At 58.6% G+C, this 19282-nt stretch overlaps 1 protein-coding gene and 1 long non-coding RNA gene across 2 annotated transcripts; one reads left to right on the top strand and one right to left on the bottom strand.

Moving 5' to 3' along the window:
* Positions 1-302: 302 nt before the first annotated feature.
* Positions 303-3335, top strand: LOC113919382. Its single transcript, XR_003518976.1, has 3 exons — positions 303-424; positions 2557-2681; positions 3177-3335. It is a non-coding gene; the product is annotated as an uncharacterized LOC113919382 (long non-coding RNA).
* A 2893-nt stretch (positions 3336-6228) lies between these two features.
* Positions 6229-17854, bottom strand: WNT10A (Wnt family member 10A). Its single transcript, XM_027590531.2, has 4 exons — positions 17742-17854; positions 16426-16688; positions 9340-9719; positions 6229-6860 (listed from the first exon to the last, which is right to left on the bottom strand). Exons 1-4 carry the CDS (start codon positions 17852-17854, stop codon positions 6363-6365), a joined length of 1254 nt encoding a protein of 417 aa, XP_027446332.1. The 3' UTR covers positions 6229-6362.
* Between the last annotated feature and the right edge of the window lie 1428 nt (positions 17855-19282).

Below are 19282 nucleotides of genomic sequence, written 5' to 3'. Positions count from 1 at the left end.
GAGGGATCCTGCCTTATGCTATTTTGTATCTTGCACACACACACCCCATATAGAGCAAACACTGGCTCAGTCACTAAATATGCTTCAACCACCTCATTTTTAAGGACGCTGCGAAGAATGCCATTGAGCAGATGGACGATGATTTATATAATCATGTGCCTATTTGCGGACTTTTACACTGGGCGCAGAGAGATCGCGCCGCAGAGCTTGCCCACGAAGCACGGACGACTAGAGAAGATGACAAGTTGGGGGACAGCTAGGTCACCGAACAAGGTTTTAAGTACACAGGTCATCGAGGCCACGGCCGGCGGAAAGCAAAGGGCCGAAGGAATCGGGTTGTGCCCCAGGACAAGGCGCGCGGAACGAGTGGACTCCGAAACCCACGGAAATGAAGCGAGACCCCAGGCGGGCGGCGGTGGAGGCGGTAAGCCGCGGCTGCTGACGGCTGTCCAGGCCCGAAAGCTGGTGCACAGCCGCTCCTCACCAACAGAGGGCGCTGGGCCCCCAGCGGTTCGCAGTGGGCGGGTCCCAGCTGCCCGCCAGATGTGGGCAGCTGGACCGCGCGAGACGCGAGCTCTACTCCAGCCCCTGCAGGCCCGCAGGCAGGGGGAGAGCGAAGATGGGATGCAGGGGCAAGGGTGATGGCAGAATACCCCATCGCTGCTCGGAAGGGTCCCAGATTGCCTTCCCTTGTGGGGCAGAAGTGGTGGGGGGGAGCTTCCCGCCCAGAGAGGGAGCCGTTTTCTGATTCCCAGAAAAGTGCGGTACGGGCTGGCAGCCACCCTGGGGCTGGCTCAGCAAGACAGAGCCAGGTCCACTGGGTGGGGCTCCGGGCCAGGGGAGACCCACGCGACTGTCTGCGGCGGGAAAGACAGCGGCCTTGAGGGCTTTGAGCTTCTTGAGTATCCAGCCCTCGAGTCCAGACGCTCCAACACACACACACACACACACACACACACACACACACACACACCACACCACACCACACCACAAACAACCTTCCTGCGCTCTTTCTGCCCTGGGTGCGGTGTGCATTCAAGAAGAAAGCAACTGAGGCACAGCAGGACGAAGCACTGAGTAGACCCCTCCTCCCCATATTGTCTGGAGCGGAGAAGAGCTGGGCTAGAGGGCGGCAGTCCGAAGTTCCAATTAAGGATCCTAGGCTAGGGACAACCTCAGGGACCCCGCCCCCTTGGCCTGCCTTCTGTCCCCACCCCGGCCGCTTCCCTGACTCCGGAGTAATCAGCTGCTGCGCGCGGCTGTAATTGACGGTGCAGGCCCTGTCTGGCAGAGAGCCGGCGGGCGGCGCAGGGGCGGGCGAGGGGCTTAATTGCAGGGCTTCGGGTCGCAGTCTGGGCTGCAGCTCCGCTTGGTGAGAAAGGGACAGACACTAAGCTCGGAGAGCCCGGCCTCAGAGGAAGCTAAAAGACCTCCGAGTCGGTAGTCGGGGATTCCTACCCCGGAAACGGGATTGAGGGGCTTGAATCCTAGCGAGGGTGCAGGGGGAGGCGTGGGACGTCTCCGGAGAGCTAGGAGGAGGGGGGCAGATTCCAAACTCCCCACCCCAACTCCACGGAGCCCCGGTTCATCTTGTCCGAGACTCCTCCCTCGTTCTGACCCTCCCTCCACCACCACCCCCCGCTCCCCTTTCTGCCGCCCCCGTCACTCCCCTTCTCGTATCCCCAGGGCGCTCCCACCCTGGGGAAGAATGTGCCCTCCTAGCGCACCCTTGCCATGGTAACGGCACACCCCCACCCCCGCGCACCGCAGCGGCCGGGCCTGGCCCGCAGGGCGGCGAGAAAAGGGGGAGTGGGCGCCTCCCGGCCGGGTGGACGCACCTCGACTGCCCTGGTTGCCACAGTAACCGGGGGCGTTTCGAAGTGCGCAGCCGCAAAGTGGCACCGGGCACTCCTCTTGATCCTTCACCCCTCTAATCCACCAGCAGAGGACCCCGGCTCCTAGGACAGACTGCAGCCCACCCTCCTCCACCCCCCGCGCAACTTCAAGGACAAAGGCCAGAGAGGGATCATGGGGCGTTCCAGCTTCCACGCACCGCAAGCCTAGGGGACAAAGGCGGCCGGAGGACCCAGAGAGTCTGAAACCTGAAAAGGGATCCCCCTGTCCCCAGCCCGCCCTCCTCCCCCAGCAGAGCCTGAGGGGGGCGCTGGCAGCAGGAAGCCGGGAAGGGCCCCGGAGGCGCACAGGCCCCACAGTGGAGCGGTGATTACAGGGACCTGTCCCTCCCGCCCCCGGCTCCCACTCTCATTAAGTCATTTTTTCCCCTGTTGGAAAGTCCCCGTGCCTTGAGCGCAGGGGTTGGGGCGACCGCAGGCAGCTGCCGGCAACCACATGAGAAGGGGGGTAGGAGGGGAGGAGGGGGCCCGCGACTAGGGCCTGGACAAACTCCAACGTGGAAGGCCCCCTGCCGGGGGCTAGCTGGGGGCACGTTAATTTGGGAAGAGGAGCGCCTGGATGCCGCTGACCTGGCTTCTCACTCACCGAGGTCCTCCTCCAGCTGCCAGGGCCCTTACCTTTGCCTCTCTCCTCTTTTTTCAGCCTTGCGACCTTGGGTGACTGACAAGCAGGATGCCTGGGTTCCGATCCCCACCCCAGTCTGGCCGCCTCTCCCTGACCCTTAGCCCTACCGCTGCCTGCTGATGTGTCCACCACCCTCATTCTCGGTTAGTGCTCTCCCTCCCTCCCGTCGGGGCCATCCAGGCTCTATGAGACCATACTATTTTTTCCTTCTGCAAGGAAGTGACCCAGGGTCCATCAAGGTGAAAGGTGTTGAGGACTAGGACCCTTCCCTCCCCCTCTGATCTATGTCTCACCATGTTCTTATTCCCAAATTGCAACCCTGGCCCTCCCCAAGCAACTTGGCAAGTTCTTCCTCCCATCTACCACCACCACCCCCTATTTCCAATCAGCACATTGATTCCTGCCACACCCTTCAGCCAGTATGCCTAAGCCCGGTGCCCCTTGGCCTTATTTTCCTGCCCTTCGTCACCTCCACATGTCCCTTTAGGGCCCTTGCCAAATCCCACATTTTCCCCTTTTCAATTGTGGGGTCCAGGTTTGATCCTCAGACTCTAGTCAGCTTCCAGCCCAGAGAAAGGATGTGGATCGGGCAACACCTTGTTTGTTCCTTTCCCAACTTTCCCTCTCTTCCTTTATAGGTCAGGCCAGCATATATCAGCTCACCAGGATATGACTGGAACATGTCCCTCCCCGACAACATGGTGTCCAGCCCCTGCCCCACCCCACCACCCACCCTTCCCTCTGAAGGCAGCATGCTCTGCAGTATTCCTGCTCCTACCTCGTTATCCCAACCCTGATCCTATATCTCTCCTCTTCAGCCTCTCCTCCCCCAGCTCTGTCCTCCTTCAGCCTGGAAGACACAGGAGGGTGACACCAAAGCTAATGCTGTAGTGGACACTCCTGGGGTGGGAGTGCCCCGCCAAGGCCTTCATTTATCTCCCCCCCCCCATACACACACCTCTCCTCTCCTCCTCCCTGGGTCGGGAGGGAGCAAGGGGGCGGGGAACCCAGCCCCCACAGCCCTCTCCTGGGTGAACAAGAGGAAAGGAATGAGGCAGGTGTGTCTGACTGTTCCTGCTTACCCCTCCTCCCCGGGGGACTCTCACCCGCCTGCCTGTGGGGCTGTCTTTTGGGGGTTGGGGAGAGAAACCCTGTCCTCCACAGAAGCAGCCGAGCTGAGCATGTGGAAGGCCCTGCTGTCTTGGGCATGTCCAGGAGCTGCTGGGAGGCAGGCAGCTGGAGGGAAGGAAGCTGAAGGCAAGCTAGTGGGGGCAAATCTCCCAACTGGTAGGCCTACAGGGGTACATCATCATGAGAGCCTCCTTTCCTTCTCACCCCTACCCAGAGGGCTAGGGAAATATGGGGATTTGTGTAGGCTGGCAACTGGGAAAAGGAACAAGACTCCATCCACATCTGGTTCATCGAGAAGGATGCCATTCTGGGTAAACTGAGGTAGGCAGCAGGATCCTCAAATGTGAGCAGCAGGAGGTCTGGAGGAAGTAGGTGAGGTGTTCTTTCTCTGAGATCCTGACCCTACCTCCATCTCCACCACCCTCCGTGAGGGTCTATTCCAGAAAAATATCCAATCTGAAAGCCAAGGAGAGTGCAACACTGGACCCAGACTGCCAGCCAGCAGTGTTCTTAGGGGGGTAGGAAGAAGGAGGCTTGCTGACCTGCCAAAGGGCACCCTGAGCTGAGGATCTGGAGACAGGAGAGGCGTAGGAAAGTTGTCGCTCCACCTCTGGCCTTACCTACATACCTACCTCCCCTGCATGGACTCAGAGAGACCAGAATCCAGACAGTGAGTCTCCTGGCCCTCCCCCACCACCCTCCTCTTGGCCGCACCTCCTAGCCCCACCTGCTCCCCGGGGCGCTGGGCTGGCTGGGTTGAGCTGGGTCTTGCCCAGGATTACTCCTCTCAGAGTGCCTGTCTCTGCCGAAGGGTGCTGCTGGGCACCGCCACCCGTCCTGGCTTGTGGCCGAAGGCTCAGGCACGAGGTGGACAGTGAGAGCTCTGGCATCAAGAGCTCCTGATCCAGCTTCTTGTCAACATCCCCAAGGCCTCCGTCCAGTCAGACCCCCCATCTCTGTTTCGGAAGTTGGCTGTAATTTCTTAACTGGCCCCCTGCTGTCAGTTTGTCTCTTCTTCATTCAGTTCCCTGTACAGCAATCCATGTGGAAATCAGACCATGACACTCACCTGCTTAAGACTCTCTGAAGTTTCTCATTCGTCTTAAAAACCCCAACTCCTTACATTGGCCCTGAGGGACATGTGGTATGACTCTTGCCTGCCCTCTGAGCTCCTCTCCTGCTAATCTGCTCTTTGATTCCTACACTCCAATCACACTGGCCTCTTTGCTGCTCCTTCTGAGGACATCTTTCTCACCACTGAGCTTTTGCATTTGCATGATCTCTGCCTGGAAAGCCCTTACCCTCAATCTGTGCAGAGCTGTCCCCATTGTACCAGTCTCAGCATGAGGAACACAACTCAGAGAGGCCTTCCCAGACCAATGGCTTTATCTAAAGGGGCCACACTCCTACCTACAGGTCTATCAATAAATGAATGGATAAAAAAAGCTGTGGGCTGTGTGTGTGTATATGCACATACACATATACATGCACACTATGGAATATTATGCAGCCGTAACAAAAGATGAGATCTTGCCATTCGCAACCACATGGATGGACCTCGAGGGGATTACATGAAGTGAAATAAGTCAGGCTGGGAAAGACAAATACCAGAGGAGTTCGCTCATATGTGGAATCTAAAAAAATGAAACAAATGAATAAACAAACAAAAAGCAGAATTGGAACTATAAATACAGAGAACAAGCTGATGGTTGCCTGAGGTGGGTACGGGGATAGACAAATGGGTGAAGGGGAGTGGGAGATACAGGCTTCCAGTTACGGAATGAATTAGTCACAGGAATACAAGGCACAGCATAGGGAATAGAATCCCTGGTGGTGTAATAGCATCCTATGGTGACAAATGGTAGCTACACTTGTGAGCAGAGCATAACGTATAGACTTGTCCCATCACTGTGTTGTACACCTGCAACTAATGTACATTGTGTGTCAACTGTACTCAAAAGGGTTTTTTTAATGCAAACAAAACATAAAGGGGCCCCACTCCCCACAAATCACTCTACATCCAGCACCGAGCTTTATTTTCTTCATGGCACAGAGCATTGTCTGAGATGAGCTTGTTGGTGTATTTACTTGTTTATTGTCCATCTCCCCCAACCAGAATGTAAACTCCAAGAGGGCAGGTGCTGTGTCTCTCTTATTCACATCTGTATCCCCAGCACCCCTCATCCCCTGCAGAGTGCCAGGCCACAAAGAGTGCAAAATAAATATTTGTTAAATGAATGATGAGGGGCAGGGGCCCTTGGGGGAGGGCAGCTGAGGCCTCTGCAGAATCCCTTCAGCTCAGTTACGTCCATTTCTTCTTTTCTAATCATCCTCCCCCCTGCCCTTCGGCTTCCATTCATTCTCTCTCCGGGGGCAGAGGTGAAGGCAGGACAGGGGAGAGGCCCAGAGGCTGCCTGGCTGACACTTGCCCGCCCTCGCCCTCAGGTGTGGGGCACTCCCCAGCCCAGCTGAGCTGTCCGAGGCGGGGACAAGGAGCGGGGAGGCGAATGGGTCCTTGGAGCCCACCGAAGTGGGGGGGGGTGGGTAGTCCAGGCAGGACTGGCCCGTCCCCTGATTGCAGATCTGACCCTCGGAGCCGGGAGGTTCCTATCGGATCAGATGGTCCGAGCTCCTGTCCCAGGAGCCTAGGCGACGCGGCCGGGGGGACAGGCTCCGGGAGGGGCGCCTTCGGCTCACTTGCAGACGCTGACCCACTCGGTAATGCGGCACTCCTCGCAGACGACGAAGCAGCACCAGTGGAAGCGGCAGTGGCAGCGCTCGCTGCGCGTCTGCCGCAGGATGTTGTGGCCGCGGCCGCAGCACATGCTGCCGCAGCCATCGGGGCCCGCGCTGCTCTTGTTGCACAGGCGGCCCACGGTGCCCGCCGAGTCCAGGCGCGGCTCGCGCTCGCAGAAGTCGGGCGACTTCTCGAAGTAGACCAGGTCAGCGGGGCTGGCGCGGCGCCGCGGCCCCGGCACGCCCGGGGCGGGCGAGGGGGCCCCCGCGGGGCCGGGCTCCAGCTGGCCGCCGTTGCGGTTGTGCGGCCGGATGAGCGTGGCGCGGTGGAAGCGGCTGCGCAGCAGCGCCCCCACGGCGCGGAACTCCGGCGTCACCTGCCAGCACGTCTTGAGCTGGCAGCTGCCTGACGTGCCGTGGCACTTGCACTTCCGCCGCATGTTCTCCATCACCGCCTGCAGAGGGAGGCACGGCGAGGGGTGACGCCCGCGGCCAGCCCCACGGCCCTCCTCCCAGCGCAGACACTGGCCTTCGAGAATCTCGGAGACTTCTGAAACCGACTCCCATGGAACAGAGGCAAAAGCCGAGGCTCGAAGCGGGGGGGCACGGGGAGGGGGGCAAGAGCACGGGGGTGGGGGCCGAGAGTAGGGTTGGGGGCGCACAGCTCCTGAGCGCGGCAGTCCGGAGAAGAACTCCGCCCGCTCTTCTGCTGCTCTCCCATCCACCTCCCACCAGGCCAGGTCCTGGGGGAATTCCCTCCTTTCCTCCCCTCCTCTCCTTCCCCAGCAGCTGCAGGGGGCCCTTGGGGCTGGAGGCTCTTGCTTCCTGAGGGGGGATCCCAGATCCTCAGGGAAATTCCCTCTCTTTCCATCCCTCAGGTGGGGGCCAGGAGCAGGGGGTGCTGGCCCCACTATATCCCCTCCCCAAAGCCTCTGGCCTCAATCCAGGCGTGAGTGGGGGCTGCGGGGAGTCTGAGAAAGCCCCTTTCCTCCTCTGGGCCCTGCAGCCCTCTGCAGGGAGCCTAAGGACTGGACAGAAACTGGGGAGACTCCTCTTTCCCCCATTATACTGGCTGGGGCTTATTCTGCCCAATGCTGAATGCCACGGTTCCTCCTAGGGAATAGTGAGCACCAACAGGGGCCAAAGGCTCTACCTGAATACGGAATGGGAACAGTCCCAGAGAACCAGACCCCCTGCGCAGTGAAAGTGAGAAGTCCCCAAACCTGCAAGGGAGGTAGTTACAGGAACACAACCTACCCACCCCCTGCCCAGCTCTCACCCTGCTCTAGAATCTCCTCCCAAAGAATCCCTTGACATTATCCTCACTAGAGAAACCAGAAGCAGTTGGCCACATCTTCCTTTCCCCAACTCCATTCCAGAACACACCGCAGACTGGGAGAGCAGTGCTCTGGGGCCCTCTAGCCTGGGCGGTTAGGGCCACAGGAGAGAGACCCTGCCCTCTGAGTCTTAAAGGGCTCCTCAGCTTGTAGGTGCAGCCTGTGGTGTTGGCACCACAGAGGAACCAGCCCAAGGCCTCCCCTGGCCAACAGCTCCAGAACATTTTCTTCCCACAGGCAGCAGCCATTAATTAACCAGTTTAACAAGGAGGAGGAGGCACTGTTTGGTATGGGCTGGGATAGTATGGAAGCTTGGGAAAAGAGCTGCACGAACAGGGCAGGGCTGGGTGGAAGCTGGATGTGACCCGAGGGTGGATATGCCTCAGTTTACTTCACCTCTAAGTCAGGATGGGAAGAGCTGAATCAGCTCGAGTCCCTCTGGAAAGAGAAGGTGAACCGCCTGGGTTGAGAGGCCAGGAGCAAGGGGAATGAGGAAGAGCAGGTGCCAGCCAGAGCGAGGGGAAGGCAGAAACAAGGCCCGAGGGCAGGCCAGGCAGAGCCGAGAGAAGGGATGGGGGCTGAACAGCCAGGAAAGGAGGGTGCGGAGCTACCACGAGGGCTAAGGAGGCCTCTTAGTGGTGGCGGTCACACAGTGCAGACAAGGCCACAGAGCGAAAGAGCCCAGGCTCAGTGCTCAGCTGCCTGGTGACGAACCCTGAGGAAGACTCTACCACTTCCTCACCGGTTGCACCACCTTGGGCAAGCTTCTCCATCTCCCTGTACCTCAGTTTCCGTATCTGAACATAAGGCTAATACTAGGACCCTCATAGCTAGTTGTAGGGATTAAATAGGCCACTCTGCACTAAGGTGCTCTGGGCAGTGCCTAACACATAGGAAGGACTCCATAAATGCAGGCGATTATTGATTATTCCTTTCCTTCCTTCCTTTCTTTTTCTTCTTCTTCTTCTTCTTTTTTTTTTTATGAATGACCTTTGAGGTAGTATGAACATTCAAAGGTAGGGAGAAAAAGGAGAAAGGCAACCATGCAACCGCCACACAGGGCCACGGTGGCCCCCCCCAGGAACCTCCCCTTGCAGGAACCCCTCATTCTGCACAAAAAGCCTGGGAGAGGAGGTAGAGGATCACAGCATAGAACAGCACAGAATAATGGAACATTAGAGCTGGGCTGGGGCAGGGGGACTCGGGGATTGGGTGATCCAGTTCAACTTTCTTGCTTTATAGGGGAGGCGACAGAGTGGCAGAGCAGGGCCAAGGCCCAGGAGGCCCTGACTGCAGCCCAGTGCCCCCTCCACTGCTCACCACAAAATAATGAGAGGAGCAGGCTGCTCAGCAGAGGGGGAGTTGATCCAGGGCAGGGCCCCCGGGGTTTCATCCCTGCATTCCCAGCCTAGTCCAGTGCCTGGCACACAGTAGGTATCCAATGCATGTTTGATGACTAGATTAGGCAGGGGCAATGAGAAAGCTGCTGAGCTAGGGCTAGTGGTGTGGTCCCCAGAGGAGAGGTAGGCCTGGTGGGGGAGGGGAGGAGCCCTAGGCAGAGGGATTTGGAGCAGGCCCAGGCGGGTGGGGCTCTCACCTGCCTCCCAACTCGGTTGTTGTGGAGCCTCATGCGTGCGTGGATGTCTCTGTGAGGCTCCCGGGAGTCCAGAAAGTCCTTAGAGAAGCGCTCCCCGAAGCCCACGTCGGGGCTACAGCCGCCCCACTCCCAGGAGTCCTGCAGGCCCGGGCTGGCAGGGGGCAGGGCTGGGTGTTCCGGGACCCCGTGGCTCAGGCCCTTACCGCGCTGCAGCGCGTCCAGCTGCAGGCGGTGCAGCTTCCTGCGGAAGGCTTCCTCGTCCCCGCGCCGGGAGGCGTCGCAACCGCACGCCCTCAGTTTGCCCAGGGCGCAAGCATTGGACACCGCGTGCACAACCCCGGCGGCGGCGATGGCATAGGCGAAAGCGCTCTCTCGAAAACCTGAGGGTGGAGATCCAGGACACAGGCTCTGGGGGGCGTCAACATCTCATCCATCTGCCCTCCCTGCCCACCCTTCTTACCACAAGAGGGAGAAACCGAGGCCCAGTGTTGGGGGAAGGTCTGGTACAAGGACACAGACTCAAAGAGGGGCAGAAATCACCCCCAGAAGTTCGGGGTGCAGGGTGGAGGGGGGAGGGGAGGGAGGGTTACATCACCCTTAGCAAGCTCAGAATTCGTGTCTACCTCTCTCCTGTTGGACAGAAAGTATCTGGTAAACATTCTTTTGAAGATCAGGGACTTAAGCTATTACCTCTCATGAGATGTTTGCAATTTAAAAATAAGCCTGCAGAAAGAAGGCAAAATTTAACCTAAAAAAATAAATCATTCGTGATGGACTTCCAGGCCCCAGAAGATGCTAATGGGCAGAAGGGTAAGTAAGAGGAGATGGGGTCCTCCTAAAGCTCCCGGCCCCAAGGTTGCCTGCCTGGTGCCACCCCCTTCAGCCCACTACAGAACACTTTCTCATGGCAGTGCGTCTAGGTCAGCTGAAGGGGTTGTTGGAGGAATGCTGGAAGTCAGCCCAGTGCCCTGCAGTAGTGTTGAAAGTTGAGAGGGAAAGGTGAACTAAGGCAGACACCTTCCTTGAGATGCTCGGGGGGCACAAAGACCCTGATGAACCACTCTCAGGGGCACAGGACTTGTCTACACTACTTTTCTCCTCAGTGTTTCCCAGCCTGAGCCATCCTTTGGGAAGGCCCTGGTAGGTCTGGGCCTCCCTGGCAGGGGGAGGTCTGCTTGCAGAGGAAGCTCTGGCTCCTGGACCCACAAGTGGCTTCTGGCTTATTCTGCATCTGACAAGGGACCAGCCAGCAGCATTTTCTGGTACAAGTCTCTGACCAGCCTCTGAAACCAAGAGAATGTGGGCAGTGGGAGAAGAAGCCAGGAGCAATCATAGCCTGCACATGAAGAGGAGACCTCACCTGTGCCGTAGGCACCTGTTGGGGGAAGCCCAGACCCTGGCAAGAGACTGAAGGCTTGTAGGAGACCAGAGATTCAGAGGAAAAAACTCTGGGTCCTTCCATCCTAGCATCAAAGACTGGGAGGATGTGCTCTGGGAGTTCCCACAGACCTCAGAGAGCCAACCAGGACTGGACCCCAATCCTGCACCCCCCATGCTCACCCTCAGCATCACAGGGTCCTGTCCTCCGGTCCTTACCTAGCCACCCCCCCCCAAATAGAAGAGAAAGTGTGCAGTAGTTAAAAGCATGAACTCTGGAGCCAAATTGTCTGGGTTCAAATCTTAGCTCTTCCACTTACTAACTGTTAATAACGACATGACCTTGGCCAAGTGACTTGACCTCTGTGCCTCAGTTTTCTCATCTGTAAAACAAGATTGTTATTATCTGCTTCACTGTTGTCCCAAAAATGGAATTAGTTAGTAAATTTCAAATACTTAGAAGAGCGCCTTACTCATGGTAAGTACTGCACAAACATTAGCTATTTTTTGAAGTTCTTCATGTTCTCTCATTCCATTCACTAGAGTTGCAGTTTCAGGCCATTGGTTCTTGTTTCCCCCAATCATGGACAGAGCCCAGCAGCTCATGACCCACTTTAGGATAAATCACATGGGCCACCAGAAGCCCGAGAAGCAGGCCATCCCTCTCTATCTTCTCTCTCGGCTTGTGGCATCTCAGGACCTTTTCTGTAAGGAGCCCAGCTATTAGCAGACAGGAGGGGATGAGGATTGGGTGGGAGCCTTTTAAGGGGCTGTTGGGAATTGGTGGGAGTTGCAGAGGAGTAGACGCTGACATGGGAGTGGGGCCCAAGGGAAAGGAGGGGAGACCCAAGTCCCTAGGGAACATACCCTGTGTTTATCCCCTGCCTTTTAGCTGTGGAACTCTCAGCACTTCCCCTATTGCTAGGGGGCTCATCAGCCCACTGCTAGGACAAATGGCAATACTCAGACCTTCAGAAGCAGCCCAGGCCTCAGAAATCATCCCCCCCCCACACACACACACACACACACACACACACACACACACACACACACACACACACACACACACACACACACACACACACAGTGGAAAAGGGAGATGCCCAAGGTCACAGGGTTATGCAGCAGACCCAGACCCAGCTCTCTCAGTTCCCAGGCCTGGTAACTTCCTGCTAAAGGACATTTGGCTCTAGGGAAGACATGTTCCTGAGTAAAAAACCCAGGTCATTCAGGTCCCAGTTCCTAAGGCCCTATCTACGCATGCCACCAAGAAAGAGCAAGAGCCTGGTCCAGGGGGATGTGCTGGGCCAATCACCATCTTCCAGGCTCTGTTACATTCAGAGGCAGGCCCAGAGGAGTCTGGAAAAATGTAGTTCACAATCTACAGAGAACACCCCTACCTACCACAGGCAGCTAAAGACACCATGCCAGGGCCTCTGGCCACTGTCACAGCCACGTGTAGGGGTGGCCAGGCAGGGCTTGTGTGACCAACCTCTGCTCCTAGCATCCAGGATTCAGAGAAGTCCAGCCTCCTGGGTCTGCCCCCAGCTCCCACTCAGGGCCCCAGTTTCGGTCCTGGCCCCGACTGTCTGGGGCAGACGGCGCTGTGCCATCTGACCAGCTGGAGGGGGAGAGGGGTGGGGCCGTGGCCAGCTGGGCTGCCTGGAGCATGGTGGGGGGGGGGCTTGTTAAGACGCACAATTAGCCGTCCTGCCTTTGATCTGGGACAGGGACTGCCAGCATCTAAGTGGAGTCAGCTGCTGCTCCAGGCCAGTGGCCAGGATGGGGCTGGGGGAGGAGATTTGGAGGGCAGGGTAGCATGGAGGAGAGGGGATTCAGGAGCCAGTGGGAACCAGGAGGGGTCAGAGAAGCTTGAGCCCCGCCTATCTGAGTCAAAGAGTGAGGCAAGCGGAGAGATCTGGTCTCCATCCCCTCCATGCAAATAATCTGTGCACGCTCCTGTGCCTGGGCTGAGAGAGAGAGAGAGAGAGAGAGAGAGAGAGAGAGAGAGAGTGGTGTGCATGTGGGAACACTTAGGGGGAACACTGAATGTGGCTACACGTTTGCACAAACAGAGGTAGGTGTTTGTGTGTGTGTGTATACATGTCAGTTTCATTTCTTGGACTACTCCTCCGTTGTACCACTCACTTCTGGACACACCGTGGGAGACCCTGGTGGCTTGGTAGCTTAGGGAGGCAGTATGGCAGGGGGTTGAGAGCGATCTCTAAAGTCAGCTAGGCTGCATTTGAGTCCTGGCTGTATAGCTCCCTTAGAAGCTGCGTGACCAATGGCAAGTTACCCAACCTCTCATTGCTTCACTTGTAAAATGAGGATACTAATAGGAGCCATTGCATGGGGATTGTTTGAGAATATTAAAGTATAGATAAAGTGCTTTAGAACAGTGCCAAGCAAACAGCAAGTACTTAATATGTATTAGCTAATTTATCGGGGGCTATTTGAATAATGGAACTTTAGGAGATCCTGGGATATGATTGCCTGAGGCTCTGTCTCCCTATCTGCGTGCTACCACTCACCCCAAGCCTGGAGGCCTAGGCATAGAACCAATGCTCCTCAAGGGTGACCGTTAAAGGGAGGTGGGAGAAGAAAAGAGCCAGAAAAGAAAAGAGAACAGAAGCTGGACTCTCAAACTGTGGGCTTCCATTGGGCTGAGAGCCTGGCTGGGCTGCAGGGCCTCATGCCCCCTCTCTTTCCATCCATTCCAGATGGGTCTTGGGAGAGGGCAGTAATAACCTGTGTGGGCGCTCCTACCTCCTCCCTTTCCACTCCATTGCCCCTGTATCCGCATTCCTCCCTGTGAGAGAAGGACGGGTGCTCTAGTTCTCACAATGAAGGGTTCCCCTCTAGACGGGCTGCCCAGCAGGTACTAATTGTCTGGGTGTTCAGAACAAAAAGCTGGGGATATCATTGCCCTGGCCCTTAGGTCAGAGCAGCCCCTGGGTTGGGGACCTTCCCACAACTTTTTTTTTTTTTAATTCTAACCCCCCCACCCCCAAGAGGCCTCTCTCCCTGTCTCCTACCCACCTAGGTTCTAGCACCCTGTCATGTCGTCTCCTGGACTGGGTAAAGCCCTATCACATGTCCTGCCTTCCCAAGTTTGTCCACTCCAGGTGTTCAAGCACCCTTCCCTCCTACACTGGAACCTCATCCCTTCACCCAATCCATTTCAGGGGAGATGCCAGGACAATCAGATGGCAGTAACAGCATTAAGGTGGAAGGCCCCAGGGACCACCTCCTCCCAGCAGTCTTTAAATTTTCGACATGGCAGAACGCACCTTTAAGAGAATCCCACTGGGTTGGAAGAGGAGTCAGCACCCTGTATTCCACTTGGGGGAAACGGGTCACCTGACCCCACATGGGACAATTCACAACTTGAAAAGAAGGGAGACTGGGGGGATGGACCTAGTCCAGGGACTAGCTGCCACCAAGAGTGGCCCCGTAGAATTCAAACTTAGCTAGTCCTTGAGGTGATGGGCCAAGGCAGATAACCCCATAGGTGGGTGAAGGGTGAACCCAGATATGGAGTGAGGGAAGGGTTGTAATGGTGGCCGGTGGAGGGAGAAAGTGGCAATTTCTTCCAGAGGCCCAGAGGCCCCTCCGAGGAGGGAGAGGTAGAAAATGGGGTGTCGCAATGCGGGAGCAGAAGCCACCTAGGTAGGACAGTGTTCCAAGGCCAAAGGAAGGAGCCCAGCCCCCCTGCCAGAGCCCAGGAGCGGCTGTCCCGCCCCTTCCCCCCCGCGCTGGGCACCGCCCCGCCCTGGCTAGCCCCGGCAAGTCTCCCCCCTCCACCCCTAACCTTCCCCCCCCACCGGGTCCCCCCAGCTCACCTCCCGCTTATTAAACTACAGGTGAACCCGGGAGCGCCTGGCGCTGCGCCAACCCCGCGCTTCCACCTCTCCGAACTCACCCCTGAGCTTCAAAGACCCCACGTCCTCCACCGGACCACACGGGCCTCACGCGGGCGAAGTAATCAGGACGCGTGGGTTCACTCTCTCTAGAGGGGACAGGAGGCCCAGAGGGGAAGAGGGGACACCGTGGCCGGGAAGAGGGATGAAGAGCTTGCCTTGCCTTGCCTCACCCGAAGCGGCAGGGGTGAGAACCTCAGCGCCTGTCAACCCCGCCCCCCCCCTCCCCCGCTAGCAGAACCCAAAGCAAGGGCTCCGGCGCCCTCACCGCGCCCCCTCCCCAGCGCTGGAGGGAACCCGGGGCGTCGGGGAGCGCACAGGTCATCTAGAAACCCGGAGTGGGCGCGGGCGCGGGCGCGCGGGGAGAGGCACAGGCCTGGAAAGAGGCACAGGCCCGTCCCGTGGCGTGGGCGAGCGCGGGCGGCCGGGGCGGGGCGGGTAGCCCGGCCGGGGTCCCCCGCAGCCGCCGTCTGCCGGCCGGCGGGGCTCAGGCGCGGCGGGGCGGGCGGGGCGGGAGCGCGGGGCAGGGGCGGGATGGCGGGGGGCGCCCCTTGGAGAGCCGCGCGGCTCGGGCCAGGAGCCGTCTGCCGCGGCCCGCGGGGATTAGTTCGCGGCTGCATGCCGCCACACGCGTCGGGCTGGGCTCGGCCGGGTAGAAACAGCGCCCCGGGCGCGCGGGGGAGGGAAGGGGGAGGGCGCGCGGGGGCGGGGCGGGCGGCGTGGGGCTGGGCTGCGGGAGGCTGCGATGGCCCCTGACTTGGGGGCCCCTGGGGATGCAAGGAGGGGTCCTGGTGAAAAGGGAGAGTCCCCGGCTGGCCGAATTCTTTCTGAAATTAGGGTACCTTAGAATCTGACTCTTCCAGAAGCCTCTAGGCCGCAAGGCCACAGGGTATAGGAGTACCCCTCTTCCTCCACTGTCAACTGAGAATTGGACAAGTCCCAAGGAGCCAGGTCCCCACACTGTCCCACTCAAGAAGCTGAGAGGAAAGATAGATAACCCCCATCTTCCCCAAAAGACCTAAGTCAAGGCCTAAGATCTCAGGGCCCGAAGTGGTTGTGAACAGAAAGGAGTGACAAAAGCTCCTGCCATCTCCAGCCCAAGCTACTCTAGGAGTCGTCAGGGTGGGCCCTGGGTCACCCAGAAGACCCAGAGGGAGGACAGGGAGTGGGCTGTGGCTTCTCTGGGCTGTGAAGGGAAGAGGGATTGGCAGAGCTGTCAGGCCTGCTGGGCAGGAGGCATGCACACACCCAGTGCCTCTGATTCAGAGAAGGTTCTCGGGGGCGGCGGGAATGACACAGAGGCTGGTGGTGTACCCTGCCGGGAAGAGCTTCTACAGAAGTACAGACATTTTACCTGCCCAGGCTTCCCTCACCAACACCGTTTGGCAAAAGTCCTTAACGCTGGCTCTGGGCACCTTATCCTAGGCTCTCCATCCTAAATGCTGTTTACTAGGTAGAGGGTATATTGAGGAAGGTGACAGATGTGGATGTTTCCTGGGCCTGAGATATATAGTGTCAATGACCAGGCAGGATAACCCAGGAGTCAATTATCAGGCATGGAACCTACTACCCTCAGCCCACGCAGCGCAGGCTGGAGACACCTCTGCCCTGTTTGGCCCTTGTGGACTGCCCAAGACCAGAAAGGAGCAGTATGGCTGGTAGATGGGCACCTGTGTGTGTGTGGGGGGGGGTTGCCAGCTTGAGGGAGTGGGTTGGGGATGGTTGGCTTTTGGGGTGGAGGTGTTGGATGGGTGCGCAGAAGGGCAAGGGTGAGGGGGGCAGCTACCTCTGCTGAAGATGGGACTCTCGTAGGGGATCTTGTTGCGAGTCTCCAGACTGGAGCAGTTCCAGCGCTGGTCCCGGAACTGGTGCTGGCACTCATGGATGGCGATCTGGATGCCCTGGATGGCGGAGGCAGCCACGTCAGGGTGGCGCACACACACTTCCATCTGCCTCCTGCTCAGGCCCGGCAATGTCAGGCACACTGTGTTGGCATTGAGCACGGGCTCCGGGGGGAGGCGGAGGCCCAGAATGTCGTTGGGTGCAGACCTGCAGGCGGTGGGGTGTGGGTGTGGGTGAGTGTTTTGGGGAGCTAGGAGGGCCCCACTTAGCAATTTACACTCTGTCCCAAAGGCCATAGTCCCTCTGTTCCAACCTCTTCTTCTAAAGGTTAGGCCTATAGGTAGGTTCCTAAAGCATTCTCCTGTTCTGGGTCCTCTCATCATCATTTCCTCCACCACCACCTGCCCAGCTGCACACCCACACAAGTTAACGTGTAAATGCACACACATCCAAAATACCTGTGCACACAGTATTTCATAAGTACATCCTGAGGCAGAGATGCTCACATAAGTAGCGTTCCCCAGGAGACCACTCCCAACGCATGTTTCAGACAGTCCCATTCACACAGACATACTTCTGCACACATTGAGGGGGCCACACAGACCCAGGAACACTTATACGCATGCACACTTCAGACAGAGGTATACACACAGACACTCACAAGCATGTACATGTGCGCATCTTAACATATATCAATCTGTAAGCTCTCAGTCACATACATGTGCACACACAGACTGCTGTTTACAACATAACTACCAGGGTTCACAAAATTACACACACACACACACACACACACACACGCACACACACACTGAGAACCCTTCCAGCTTCAGTGTCTCAGTGACCCCACCTGAACTACTCCCTTCCAGCCCCCCACCCATGCCCCTGCCTGGGAGTGATCTCCAAGATGGAGCAAGGCAGTTTGAGCTTTCTCCTGGGGTGAGGGTGCATGCCCCCAGCCTGGCATGGACTCCAGGTTGGCACTTGTTTCCCCCCCACACACACATACACACACCTCCTCTTCTAGTAGGCCTTCACTTTCCTGGGCACTCACTGCCTTGTCTCCCTAGACTGCCCAGATTCTGTCACCAGTTCAGCCCCCTCCTGTGAGGGCAGTGTCTTTCATTGGGTACCAGCACTTTCCTACGACACTGTCCCTCCCTCCTTCCAGGGTCCCCTGCCCCGACGGGAGCACCAGAGGCCCCCCGTGGCTGGGGGTCCCAGGTCTCCAGGAGGGCGGGGCATACGGTGAGGGCTCACCTGGGCACGGCGGCAGCCAGCAGCAGTAGGAAGAACAGGAGCGCGCAGAGCGCGGGCCGCGGCTGGGGCCGAGGTCGGAGCCGCAGCCAGGGGCAAGGGTGGGTGCTGCCCATGGCGCGCGGGCCGTCACGGGCCAGCAGTGGGGGGCTCACAGCCCGGCGGGACCGGCGGGCCAGGGGCGACGGCGCATGATCCGCGGGGGTCGGGGCGGCTGCGACACACAGCTCCAACTCGGGTCACGGCTCCGGGAGCAGACGGCGCCCGCCTCCCCGCTCCATGGGGCAGCGCCCCCGGGCACCGCCCTCGGGGTGGGGGGGCGGGCGGGCGCACCGGGCACCTCCTGGCACAGGGGTCCAGGGAATTTCCCGAGGCCCCCCTGCGACAACTCCTGGTACCTCTCGAGGGTGGGGGGGGCCCGGAGGTGCTGCGGGCTGGGGGCGAGAGGCTGGGGTGCCGGGGAGCCCCCCAGAGCAGCGCCGCGAGCCTGCACTTCCGAGGGCGTGCGAGGCGGGCGGGGGGGGGGGTTGTGGGGGGGCGGCGCTGTCTGTGCCCGGCCCCACCGCCCAGAGAGTGAGTGACTGTCCCGGCTCGGGGAGCTCTGCCGCCTCCCCTTTCCTCCCCCCAGCCCCCGCCCGAGTGTCTCAGGGCTCTACCCCAGGTGACGTCACGACGGGGGGGTGGAGGCGTGTATGGGTCCTGAGGCCACTGCGTCCGCTCAGGACTCCGGGTGGGAGCGGCGGTGGGAGGGCGGGGGAAGGAGAGGTGTTGGGGGGTCTGTACGCGTGTGCACGTGGAGGTGCCAGTGCCAGGGCGCGCTGGTTTGTGTAAGAAGCTGTGTGTTACTGGGAAGTGTGTGTGTCTGGCCGGGACACAGCTGCCGGGGAGCAGTCCTCCCCAATACACACACCTGCAGGGGCTGGAGGGGAGGGGCTGTCCCCCCCCTGCTTGCCTCTCCCACCTCAGGAGGGACTTCCCAGGCTTGGCTGGTGTGGCAGGTGTTGGGGGGTCCTGTAAAGGGGTTTGGCAGCCTCTGGATTTTGCTCTTCTTCCCGGTGTGACCCTAAACAGGTGCCTCATGCACACTGAACCACCCTCTGCCCCTTTGTGAAATGAGGTTACTGAGGCCCACCTCATCTAGTCAGTGAGCCAATGAAGGTAAAAACGCTGGGACTCCAGTAAATGCTTGTTTGGGAGCAGAGCTCCTTGGGGTGACACACCCTGGGAGAGGGATTAGTGAGTCCTTTAATTCCAAAAGTATGCTTTGGGGGTCATCTTATTTTGTCCCTTTTTATTTCACAAGAAAATAATGAGGCTCAGAGAGGGCCATGACTTACTCAAGGTCACACAGCAAATTAGTCCAAGAGCTAGAACTGAGCCCAGTTCTCTTGACCCTGAGCATAATAGCAGTGGCCCCCACACTGAGGGTTACTTGCCTGGGCCTTCCTGCAGATGCTCCAGATCTTGCCCTGGTCCTGCTACCTGTACTTGGTCCCCTGGGAGCCACCCCAAACCAGGCTCCGAGCTCAGGCCCACTCCTCTCC

The sequence above is a fragment of the Zalophus californianus genome, chromosome 3 (genome assembly GCF_009762305.2).
Source record: "Zalophus californianus isolate mZalCal1 chromosome 3, mZalCal1.pri.v2, whole genome shotgun sequence".
Lineage (NCBI taxonomy): Eukaryota > Metazoa > Chordata > Mammalia > Carnivora > Otariidae > Zalophus > Zalophus californianus.
This window is presented reverse-complemented; position numbering and strand designations above follow the sequence as displayed.

Excerpts from the sequence above, each read along its gene's own strand:
- WNT10A (XM_027590531.2), bottom strand. The coding sequence starts at position 17,854 with ATGGGCAGCACCCACCCTTGCCCCTGGCTGCGGCTCCGACCTCGGCCC. Across the intron at positions 16,689-17,741 it reads CTGGCTGCCGCCGTGCCCAG|GTCTGCACCCAACGACATTC; the intron begins GTGAGCCCTCAC and ends CACCGCCTGCAG. Across the intron at positions 9,720-16,425 it reads GAGTCCCATCTTCAGCAGAG|GTTTTCGAGAGAGCGCTTTC; the intron begins GTAGCTGCCCCC and ends CTCCACCCTCAG.